Source organism: Schistocerca gregaria, chromosome 6 (assembly GCF_023897955.1).
Source record: "Schistocerca gregaria isolate iqSchGreg1 chromosome 6, iqSchGreg1.2, whole genome shotgun sequence".
Classification (NCBI taxonomy): domain Eukaryota; kingdom Metazoa; phylum Arthropoda; class Insecta; order Orthoptera; family Acrididae; genus Schistocerca; species Schistocerca gregaria.
The window spans coordinates 211,488,167-211,501,010 of record NC_064925.1 but is presented as its reverse complement, the minus strand read 5'-3'; the positions used below and the strand labels follow the sequence as shown (position 1 = coordinate 211,501,010).

The window sequence follows — 12,844 nt, the reverse complement described above, 5'->3', positions numbered from 1 at the left end:
TACTATTTTGAATCTGACCTGGCTATCAAGGCAAATAGTACTTGGTATGCAAATAGAAAAGTTAATTCACAGGATAAAATGAAAACCATATGATCGGTTGTGGAAGTGTCTGGTCAGGAGAACAAGATCAATGATATAAAGTCAGTTCCTAGTAAGACTATTTCTGTTACTGATAAATCAGATATATGTACAGTACTTAACAATCATTTTCTGAGCATTGCTGGTGAATTCAATAAAAATTTAATTTCTACAGGGAATCATATAACTTTCTCAGGAAATGTCTTTCTGAGATTCATGTCTGAAATACTCCTCTGTGGTACAGACAAGGGGGACATTGAGTCAATAACTACTAAATAGCTGAACACTAAGGACTCTCATGAATATCATGGAATGCCTAGCAGATATTGAAGTACTGTGAACATGTTGGCCATATTTGTAATTTTTGCTTTAGGAATAGTCAGTTTCCTGAATGATTAAAGTACTAAGTAGTAAAGCTGCTTTATAATAAGGGAGAAAGGACTAATGTAGGTAATTTTAGACCTATTTCTATGCCATCAGTATTTGCTAAAGTTATTGAAAAGGCTGTGTATGTAAGGATAATTGATCATTTTATATAACTTAATTTGCTATCAAATGTACAGTTCGGTTTTAGAAGTCATTTAACAACTGAAAAAGCTATATTCTCTTTTCTCTGTGAGGTACTGGATGGGTTAAACAAAGGTTTCAAGTGCTAGGCACACTTGTTTGGTTTAACTAAGGTGTTTGATCATGTTGGTCAGAAAATATGGCTCCAGAAGTTGGACAATTACGGAATATGGGGAGTAGCTCACAATTGGTTCACCTCTTGCTTTACCAACAGACAGCTAACAGTGTTGAGAATGGCTGTGATGTGGGGACTGAGTGAAGTATGATCAAATGGGGAGAGTCCCAAGGATCAGTGTTGGGGCCACTCCTGTTCCTTACTTATATAAATGATATGCCCTCTAGTATTACGGGCAACTCTAAAATATTTCTGTTTGCTGATGACATTAGCTTGGTAGTAAAGGATGTTGTGTGCAACATTGGCTCTGTTTCCTATAGTGCAACTCATAACATAAGTTCATAGCTTGTAGAAAATAAATTAACACTAAATCACAGTAAGACAGTTTTTACAATTTTTAACACACAATTCAGCAAAACCGACATATTAATTTCACAGAATTGGCATATGATTAGTGAAACTTAACAGTCCAAATTTCTAGGTGTTCAGGTAGATAGATAACTGTTGCGGAACGCCCATGTTCAGGATCTTGTTCAAAGACTTAATGCTGCCATTTTTACTATTAGAATGGTATCTGAGGTAAGTGATCATTCAACATGAAAATTAGTCTACTTTGCATATTTTCATTGGCTTATGTCATATGGGATTATATTTTGGGGTAACTCTTTCCATTCTCTAAGGATATTTTTGGCTCAGAAATGGGTGGTTCGGGCAATAAGTGGTGTAAGTTTGCAAACCTCTTGTCAACCCCTGTTCACTAGTCTGGGTATTTTGAGATTGGCCTCTCAATATATATAAATATATATTACTGTTGTTTCTGGTTAACAATATCAGATTATTCCCATGAATAAACAAGTTTCATTCAGTTAATACTCTGTGAAAATCCAAACTGCATTTGGATTGGACTTCATTAGCTCTTGTGCAGAAAGCGGTGCAGTATACTGCTGCATCCATTTTCAATAAGCTACCACAAGAATTCATATATCTTAACAATAATCCATGCACTTTCAAATAAAAACTGAAGAGTTTCTTCATTGGTCACTCCTGTTCTGTTGAAGAATTCCTTGAAAAATTAAGCTGAATCTTATTTTACATTGTTGATTGGGTTCACTTAAACGTATGGCTTGACTTTGTTTGGGCTCATAAACATTTTCTTTTTATTTGTTATTTCTTTTACATTGTAATTTCATGTACTGACATGTTCCATGACCTTGGAGATTTGCTCCCCAATTTGGTCTTACGGAACTTGATGTGTAAATAAATAAATAAACTTGGGATATTCTGGTAATAGTTATTGGCATTCCTTCTGTTTTCTGCTCATAAAGTACTAGGGAATTGTTAATTGATTATGTATTTATATCTGGAGCAGACATAAAAACTAGTAATACATCCTGAGGATAGCTTCACTATGGATCCATGGAGTGAAAAGTACATCTAATATAGTCTAATCTGCGCCATGTTTATACAAGATGCATCTGTAACTGTGCAGGTTATGGTGTAATAATACTGTATTAGTCCCATCACTACTTTTAAAAGATATAATTTGGCAGAAATAATCTGTAAGTCAAGGCTCCCTGATGATAACTCAAGTTGACTATTTTTAGGCGTGATCAGAAATACTTGAAACAATACTGGGAATAACATGAGAACTGCTATTATCCAACTTTGTAACTAATGTAGGTAGCAAAATTTACTAATTTAAAAAAATTGTGACTTTCTAAAGGAATTGCTGTTAACAATGACCAAAAGCTCTAATCAGATGTATATTAAAAAGATAATACAAACATAATGCTTAATTCTGTAACTGTGTAATTAACTAAACTGTTAAGACCATTATTCATTCTGCATATGTGACATAAATTCAAATGACAATATTGTTTTCTGACTGATTTTATGTATGAAAGAAATAATTGTGATTGCAACACTTCTGCATGTATGTCATACTAAATTGATGAGGTATTTTTTGACTGTAGTATCTAAAACCACAAATATCAACAATGAAGTATTTGTTCTAAAAATACGTATAAGTGTATGAGTTGTGGAGTCTGTATCATTTTCACTGTCAAGAAATAAAATGAATTTAGTTGAAGTTACATCTCAGAGAGACCACAGGAGAGAAACAAACTAATTAGTGCTTGTAGTTATGTTAAAAGGTAATAGAATGACAGGTTGGAATAGGTGGATTAAGATGTTCGGGTATTTAAACATAACTGCAATGTCAGAATCAATATTAAAAGAAAATGTACATCAGCATAAAATGGGCAATGTAAAGATCTACATCTACATGACTACTCTGCAATTCACATTTAAGTGCTTGGCAGAGGGTTCATCGAACCACAATCATACTATCTCTCTACTATTCCACTCCCGAACAGCGAGTGGGAAAAACGAACACCTAAACCTTTCTGTTCGAGCTCTGATTTCTCTTATTTTATTTTGATGATCATTCCTACCTATGTAGGTTGGGCTCAACAAAATATTTTCGCATTCGGAAGAGAAAGTTGGTGACTGAAATTTCGTAAAAAGGTCTCGCCGCGATGAAAAACGTCTATGCTGTAATGACTTCTATCCCATTTCGTGTATCATATCTGTCACACTCTCTCCCCTATAACGTGATAATACAAAACGAGCTGCCCTGTTTTGCACCCTTTCGATGTCCTCCATCAATCCCACCTGGTAAGGATCCCACACCGAGCAGCAATATTCTAACAGAGGACAAATGAGTGTAGTGTAAGCTGTCTCTTTAGTGGACTTGTTGCATCTTCTAAGTGTCCTGCCAATGAAACACAACCTTTGGCTCGCCTTCCCGACAATATTATCTATGTGGTCCTTCCAACTGAAGTTGATCATAATTTTAACACCCAGGTACTTAGTTGAATTGACAGCCTTGAGAATTGTACTATTTATTGAGTAATCGAATTCCAATGGATTTCTTTTGGAACTCATGTGGATCATCTCACACTTTTCGTTATTTAGCGTCAACTGCCACCTGCCACACCATACAGCAATCTTTTCTAAATCGCTTTGCAACTGATACTAGTCTTTGGATGACCTTACTAGACGGTAAATTACAGCATCATCTGCGAACAATCTAAGAGAACTGCTCAGATTGTCACCCAGGTCATTTATATAGATCAGGGACAGCAGAGATCCCAGGACGCTTCCCTGGGGAACACCTGATATCACTTCAGTTTTACTCGATGGTTTGCCGTCTATTACTACGAACTGCGACCTTCCTGACAGGAAATCACGAATCCAGTCGCACAACTGAGACGATACCCCATAGCTCCGCAGCTTGATTAGAAGTCACTTGTGAGGAACGGTGTCAAAAGCTTTCCGGAAATCTAGAAATATGGAATCTGTGCAAAATATATGAAAATTACTGGATGAGAGTTGATAAATAAAGGTTATTTATATATAGTTTCAGATTTCATTGGTTTCAGCAAAACTATGAAAAATATTTTTTCTGGATGTACAAAGTAGTTCAGCATTGGTAGCAACTGCATACAACATTATGGTGTTATGGCTGAGTAGTGTAAGTTATCAAAGTGTTTTATGGAAATGTTTAATTTTTTAAAATCTGATGCCAATATATTCAGTGAACAAGAAAGAATTAAAACTAGAGCAATAAGATCATGCTTCATATTTTGTGCAAAGCAGTATGAGAAAATTTCTTATTATTACATTTTAGAATATAAGTAATAAAATAATTAAGTTGCATCATTTTACTATTTAATATCAACATTCCAAATAATGTTGTTTTATTTTCTGTTAAGAACAAAAATTAGTTAGTCTACTTACTTGTATTATGCATTTCAGTACTGAATCATTGTTCTCAAGAGCAGGATCCTCTTCTGGTTTTTTTTCACTATTAGTTGCTAGTACATATATGGTGTGGCTTGTAGCATTTTCATAATCTAATTCTTGACCATTCAGTTTCAATTCACGAGAGGTGTTATTCAGCTGAAACAAATCTTCATCTCCACCTAATAGAAATAAATAATTTTCTATTTATAGCTTTACTATAAAAACTGAGGAACAAGGGCATACCCAGAAAAGGGCAGAGAAGGACAACTGGCTCCTCCCCAAACCATCACCCAACAACTCACTACAAAAAATATTATTATCTTCACTAACTGAACTCATGATTTACCCTCAAGACAGACAGATGTGTTAGTTTGAAAATATCAACCGTATAAGGGAAACTGACCAATATCAAGGGCACCAAAAGGTATTTATCATGAAATCTCAAAGTTTGTTGCTATTCTCTTCTTGGAACTGATAATGTTGATTCCTTCAAGTTCTAAAAACTTCCAGTAATGTTATACTTCCAAACTGCAGTGTTTTTCTCTTGTTACAATTATGACCCTATAAAATGTAAATACAATTAGCGTGTAACTGAATGTTACCTGTCACTCAGAAAAAAGTTAAGCGAATCTAATACAAACTATAAGAATTAATATATGCAATTTTGAATTGTTTTGAGATTCATTTTGCAAAAAACATGTTTTTCATTCCCTCCACCCTTCCTTTTTCCATATCAAAGCAACATTAATACAAGCTACCATCCCCCTTCTCAACACAGATCCCGGGTAAACTCTTGTCCAGAAATATGAAGTACATATGTAAGATAAAGAATAAGAATTGTGTGTCATTGATTACAGTACTCATAAATGATGTAGAACATGATACGTTGATATATTTCATTTTTGGTAGTTCATCTTTCAGTTTTTTACTGCTTCAAAGCATTACATTTGTAAAACATTGTATTGTTAACATCACATAATTCATGCAATTTCCACAAAAAGTTACAAAGAGTTGTATTTACCAGAAAACTGCTTATACTAATTAATATTACAGATGTTATGAAAGTGTAAAATAAATAAGATAAACATGTAAAAATAATGTAAATTTGGGAACTCTACTAATTTTATCAAAAAAGGATACTTATGACAAAAATTCTTGTTTTCATTGTGTTACTCTATATTGTCAAGGAAAATTTTAACCGGACTCTTGCAGGGAAATTAATTTGCAAAATCATAATAAGCTCTAACAACGAGGTTAACACTATTCTCATTTGGGCACCTACAAATTTTTGTGCTGTAATAACTGATCCATTGAAATTCAGAGTGCAGTCGCAAAAACTCTATTTCTGCTACTACTAACATTTTGGCTTATCTTCAGTTGAGCCAGCAGACTGAAGTTTCACGACTTGTTGCATAATTTTTTTAAACCACCAATACACAACTGCCAGAGGCACTGATTGGTGACTAAGAGTAAATTGAACCTAGGGCTATGTGGTCAATCTGTGATGGGATATTGATGTATCATTATTATCTGCACTGGAAAGACATCTTTACAAATTTATTAAAGAAAGCACCAGATGCCACAATTTGCTCATGTTGAAACTGTTATCTCTGTTAATAAAATTCTACCATTGTTTTCATCTTTTTGGGACAGCAGTTGAATTTTCTTTTTGGTGACTATTTTAATTAACAAAGATAATGGTTCCAACATGGACAAATCATGGAATCTGGCACTTTCTTTAATAAATTGGGAAAGACGTTACTACAGTGAAACTAATAATGATACACCAATATTTCAGGAATGATTGATTGTGTAACCCCAGATTAAATTTATGCACACTCTTTGTTGGCAATCAACATCACTGTTGTCTGTGAATCTGCAGTTTAAAGCAACAGAGTGAGCTCTTTAGCTGTGGTCTGTAGCCTTACTCTGAAGATTGCTGAAAAGTGTACAATCAAATGATTAGAAGGGGAAGAAATGCACTTCTGAATTTAATGAATAAACTATTCTCATTGCTAAAAGGAAGTATATGTAATATGGCTGTAACCCCACAGCACAGATTCACTTCATAGGTCCTGCTCCTACTCCTCATGACATGTATCCCTTTCAATATAAACAATCATGAAGCATTAGTACACTATGTGATCAAAAGTATCTGGACACCTGGCTGAAATCAGTAATGCTGGAATTCAATATGATGTTAGCCCACCCTTAACGTTGATGACAGCTTCCACTCTCACATGCATATGTTCAATCAGGTGGTGGAAGGTTTCTTAGGGAATGGCAGCCCATTCTTCATGGAATACTGCACTGAGGAGAGGTATCAATAATGGTTGGTGAGGCCTGGTCTGAAGTCGGTGTTCCTAAACATCCCAAAGGTGTTCTATATGATTCAGGTCAGGACTCTGTGCTGGTCAGTCCATTACAGGGATTATATTATCATGTAACCACTCTGTACAGGCTGTTCATTTTGAACAGGTGCTCAATCATGTTGAAAGATGTAATCGCCATCCCTGAATTGCTCTTCAACAGTGGCAGGGAGGGGAGGGGGGGGGGGGGGGGGCAAGAAGGTGCTTAAAACATCAATGTAGACCTGTGCTATGATAGTGCCATGCAAAACAAGTGGTGCAAGCCCGCTCCATGAAAAACACAACCACATCATAACACCACCATTTCTGAATTTTACTGTTGGCACTATATGTGCTGGCAGATGACGTTCAATGGGCATTCGCCATACCCACAACCTGCCATTGGATTGCCACATTGTGTACTGTGATTTGTCACTCCACACAATGTTTTTCCACTGTTCAGTCTTCCAATGTTTATGCTTCTTACACCAAGCAAGGCATTGTTTGCCATTTACCAGCATGACGTGTGGCTTATGAGCAGCTGCTCGACCATGAAATCCAAGTTTTCTCACTTCCTGCCTAACTGTCAGTGCTTGCAGTGGATCCTGATGCAACTTGGAATCCCTGTGTGATGATCTGAATAGATGTCTGCCTATTATACATTACGACCCTCTTAAAATGTCGACGGTCTCTGTCAGTCATCAGATGAGGTGAGTCTGAATGCTTTTGTGCTGTACATGTCCCTTCACATTTCCACTTCACTATCACATTGGAAACAGTGGACCTAGGGATGTTTAGGAGTGTGAAAATTTCATGTACAGACTTATGACACAGGTGACACCCAATCACCTGATAACGTATGAAGTCCATGAGTTCCATGGAGTGCCCCATTCTGCTCTATCACAATGTCTAATGAATACTGAGGTCACTGATATGGTGTACCTGGAAATAGGTCTCAGCACAATGCACCTAATATGAAAAACGTATGTTTCTAGGGATGTCTGGATACTTTTGTTCACAAAGTATAAATTCTGCTACGGTTTGGCTGTACACCATCACTCCATAGTACAACAACTGAACAAAATAATGTTTATATCAAAATCTTACACTAACAGTGAGATACATTAGTGAATAATTAAATAAGGGGAACTTAAGTTGGATCTGTTAGTCAAAATTCTGAAGCATAATAATATTGTCTAAAACAGACTGATTTTAACTTTGATATGAATCTCACTTATTTTTCATAAATGCACAATGTATGCAAATGGTGGCCACATACAAATAACTCATTGAATAAAGGTCAATATCTTTCAGCAGTACTGTCTACTTTGTGCAAACTGCTGTTACACCCAACAATATGAACTAAATAATGAAGTACATCAGTGAAATAAACTCTCAAAAATCTAAACTGTCTCTCAACATTTGTTAGCATGAGCATTATCATTCCCAGAAAATCTAAATTTCACAGCCATTAATGTTATTCCAACTAAATCAGTTAAGTCCATCACAATAAAAAACCATTAAAACCACAATTTTTAGAAATTCACCATTGTAATGACATGTCAGCAGCTCATGAGTTGTCTCATCACTAACTAAACTGCCTCTAAAGATTGAAGTCAGAGTCCTGAGATTTATAAGTTATCACACGTACCCAAGATTATTGCAAGTACTACTGCATGAAGGTACAATCACAGTACACACACAACCCACAATTTTACAACAAACCACCTGAACTGACCAGCTCCAGACAAAACCAAGATGAAAACAGCTTGCCAAAAATCCAGGTGCAAGACGACAGACTAAAAACCATGAGCTCTGCCCTCACTCTTATTTATAGTTTCGGTCACATGACCATTCACCAATTCAATGAATATACTTTCATCCTGATCATTATTCATAATTTTCACAATCATTCCATATAAATATTTATGATAAATCATAAAGAAAATCTTTGCAGTATGTGTGCAACATCTTAATAAAATAATTTATTATTATTTGAATAGTTTTAAACAAATCTCAGACATACAAATCACCACATCTTGCACTCAAACCAAAAAATATTAAAGGAAGAAACTCATTCTGATAAAATCATTTGCATATATGTAGAGGATTCCATAGTTAGGGGATACACACATAAGTAAACCAAAGTGATAATCAAATTTTTGCATATTTTTTAAATAGAAAATTAATCCGTTGATAAGATTTCTTTTGATGTACAAATCACACAGATTACATGATGGGCTTTGCAGTTATAATTTTTGTTACTATTATTATTAATAATAATATCAATAATAAAAACAATCCCATGGATTACACAAGTCACACTTGACTTAGAAAAAACATAAATTGATCCAACAGAAATTGAAGAAAGAAACATATACAGAGACAAGTGGAATGTTAGGGCAGAGTATGAAGTCCCAAGGAAACCAGAGACAAAGAGAACTGAGGACAGAAAGATACTGCATGCAGAAAAAATGAGAGAATCACGGAAGATCAGAAAGAATGCTCAAATGAGCCGGAATGCATTACATGATCCTACTGGATCTCAATGCAGATAACAACAATAACAACAACAACAACAATAATAATAATAATAATAATAATAATAATAGTAAATGTTAATAACTTTTGAAGTGTTTTCCATTATAATAATTGGTGATAATATCTCAACTCACATGGATCATCCATCTTAGCTCATTCTACTACCATGCTGTCAGAACTCACACTTTCCACTGTGGAAAAATCCCAATGATCACAGCTCTTTTGAGCTTGCTAGCCACTCCTATACTAGCACTCAGTGCTCTGACAATCTCAGTTTGGATTCTCACAATCAATTGGACAGCTCCCCAAAAAACTTTTATATTGCCCTAGAGCTGTCTGATATGATTTAAACTGCCCTGTGGTAATGGAGCCTGCTGCTCATAACATTGTTGTTGTTGTGGTCTTCAGTCCTGAGACTGGTTTGATCCAGCTCTCCATGCTACTCTATCCTGTGCAAGCTTCTTCATCTCCCAGTACCTACTGCAGCCTACATCCTTCTGAATCTGCTTAGTGTATTCATCTCTTGGTCTCCCTCTACGATTTTTACCCTCCACACTGCCCTCCAGTACTAAATTGGTGATCCCTTGATGCCTCAGAACATGTCCTACCAACTGCTCCCTTCTTCTAGTCAGGTTGTGCCACAAACTCCTCTTCTCCCCAATTCTATTCAATACCTCCTCATTAGTTATGTGATCTACCCATCTAATCTGCAGCATTCTTCTGTAGCATCACATTTCGAAAGCTTCTATTCTCTTCTTGTCTAAATTATTTATCGTCCATATTTCACTTCCATATGTGGCTCCACTCCATACAAATACTTTCAGAAGTGACTTCCTGACACTTAAATCTATACTCAATGTTAACAAATTTCTCTTCTTCAGAAACACTTTCCTTGCCATTGCCAGTCTACATTTTATATCATCTCTACTTTGACCATCATCAGTTATTTTGCTCCCCAAATAGCAAAACTCCTTTACTACTTTAAGTGTCTCTTCCCTCAGCATCACCCGACTTAATTCGACTACATTCCATTATCCTCGTTTTGCTTTTGTTGATGTTCATCTTATATCCTCCTTTCAAGACACTGTCCATTCTGTTCAACTGCTCTTCCAAGTCCTTTGCTGTCTCTGACAGAATTACAATGTCATCAGCGAACCTCAAAGTTTTTATTTCTTCTCCATGGATTTTAATACCTACTCCGAACTTTTCTTTCATTTCCTTTATTGCTTGCTCAATATACAGATTGAATAGCATCAGAGAGAGGGTACAACCCTGTCTCACTCCCTTCCCAACCACTGCTTCCCTTTCATGTCCCTCGACTCTTATAACTGCCATTTGCTTTCTGTACAAATTGTAAATAGCCTTTCACTCCCTGTATTTTACCCCTGCCACCATCAGAATTTGAAAGAGGGTATTCCAGTCAACATTGTCAAAAGCTTTCTCTAAGTCTACAAATGCTAGACACATAGGTTTGCCTTTCCTTAATCTTTTTTCTAAGATAAGTCGTAGGGTCAGTATTGCCTCACGTGTACCAACATTTCTACGGAATCCAGACTGATCTTCCCCAAGGTTGGCATCTACCAGTTTTTCCATTCATCTGTAAAGAATTCGCGTTAGTATTTTGCAGCTGTGACTTATTAAACTGTTAGTTCGATAATTTTCACATCTGTCAACACCTGATTTCTTTGGGATTGGAATTATTATATTCTTCTTGAAGTCTGAGGGAATTTTGCCTGTCTCATACATCTTGCTCAACAGATGGTAGAGTTTTGTCAGGACTGGTTCTCCCAGGGCTGTCAGTAGTTCTATTGGAATGTTGTCTACTCCCGGGGCCTTGTTTCACCTTAGGTCTTTCAGTGCTCTGTCAAACTCATCACGTAGTATCATATCTTCCATTTCATCTTCATCTACCTCCTCTTCCATTTCCATAATATTGGCCTCAAGAACATCGCCCCTGTATAGACCCTCTATGTACTCCTTCCACCTTTCTGCTTTTCCTTCTTTGCTTAGAACTGGGTTTCCATCTGAGCTCTTGATATTCATGCAAGTGGCTCTCTTTTCTCCAAAGGTCTCTGTAATTTTCCTGTAAGCAGTATCTATCTTACCCCTCATGAGATAAGCCTCTACATCCTTACATTTGGCCTCTAGCCGTCCCTGCTTAGCCATTTTGCACTTCCTGTCGATCTCATTTTTGAGACGTTTGTATTCCTTTTTGCCTGTTTCACTTACTGCATTTTTGTATTTTCTCCTTTCATCAATTAAATTCAGTATCTCTTCTGTTACCCAAGGATTTCTACTAGCCCTTGTCTTTTTACCTACTTGATCCTCTGCTGCCTTCACTACTTCATCCCTCAAAGCTACCCATTCTTCTTCTACTGTATTTCTTTCCCCCATTCCTGTCAATTGCTCCCTTATGCTTTCCCTGAAACTCTGTACAACCTCTGGTTCTTTCAGTTTATCCAGGTCCCATCTCCTTAAATTCCCACCTTTTTGCAGTTTCTTCAGTTTTAATCTACAGTTCATAACCAGTAGATTGTGGTCAGAGTCCACATCTGCCCCTGGAAATGTCTTACAATTTAAAACCTGGTTCCTAAATCTCTGTCTTACCATTATATAATCTATCTGAAACCTTCTAGTATTTCCAGGGTTCTTCCATGTATACAACCTTCTTTCATGATTCTTGAACCAAGTGTTAGCTATGATTAAGTTATGCTCTGTGCAAAATTCTACCATGTGGTTTCCTCTTTCATTTCTATCCCCCAATCCATATTCACCTACTATGTTTCCTTCTCTTCCTTTTCCTACTATCGAATTCCAGTCACCCATGTCTATTAAATTTTCGTCTCCCTTCACTACCTGAATAATTTCTTTTATCTCATCATACATTTCATCAATTTCTTCATCATCTGCAGAGCTAGTTGACATATAAACTTGTACTACTGTAGTAGGCGTGGGCTTCGTGTCATTCTTGGCCACAATAGTTTGTTCACTATGCTGTTTGTAGTAGCTTATCTGCACTCCTATTTTTTTTATTCATTATTAAACCTACTCCAGCATTACCCCTATTTGATTTTGTATTTATAACCCTGTATTCACCTGACCAAAAGTCTTGTTCCTCCTGCCACCAAACTTCACTAATTCCCACTATATCTAACTTTAACCTATCCATTTCCCTTTTTAAATTTTCTAACCTACCTGCCCGATTAAGGGATCTGACATTCCACGCTCCGATTCGTAGAACACCAGTTTTCTTTCTCCTGATAACGACGTCCTCTTGAGTAGTCCCGGCCCCACAGATCTGAATGGGGGACTATTTTACTTCCAAGAGGACGCCATCATCATTTAATCATACAGTACAGCTGCATGCCCTCGGGAAAATTACGGCTGT

General features: G+C 36.4%; 1 protein-coding gene across 2 annotated transcripts in view; it reads right to left on the bottom strand.

The window, feature by feature from the left end:
• LOC126278373 (cadherin-23-like) overlaps positions 1–12,844 on the bottom strand; it is a 520,639-nt gene that overhangs the window by 60,182 nt on the left and 447,613 nt on the right. For both annotated transcript variants that reach the window (XM_049978447.1, XM_049978446.1), the window contains exon 26: positions 4,562–4,746. In XM_049978447.1, the coding sequence (XP_049834404.1) occupies positions 4,562–4,746 (185 nt within the window). The remainder of the gene's footprint in view (positions 1–4,561; positions 4,747–12,844) is intronic.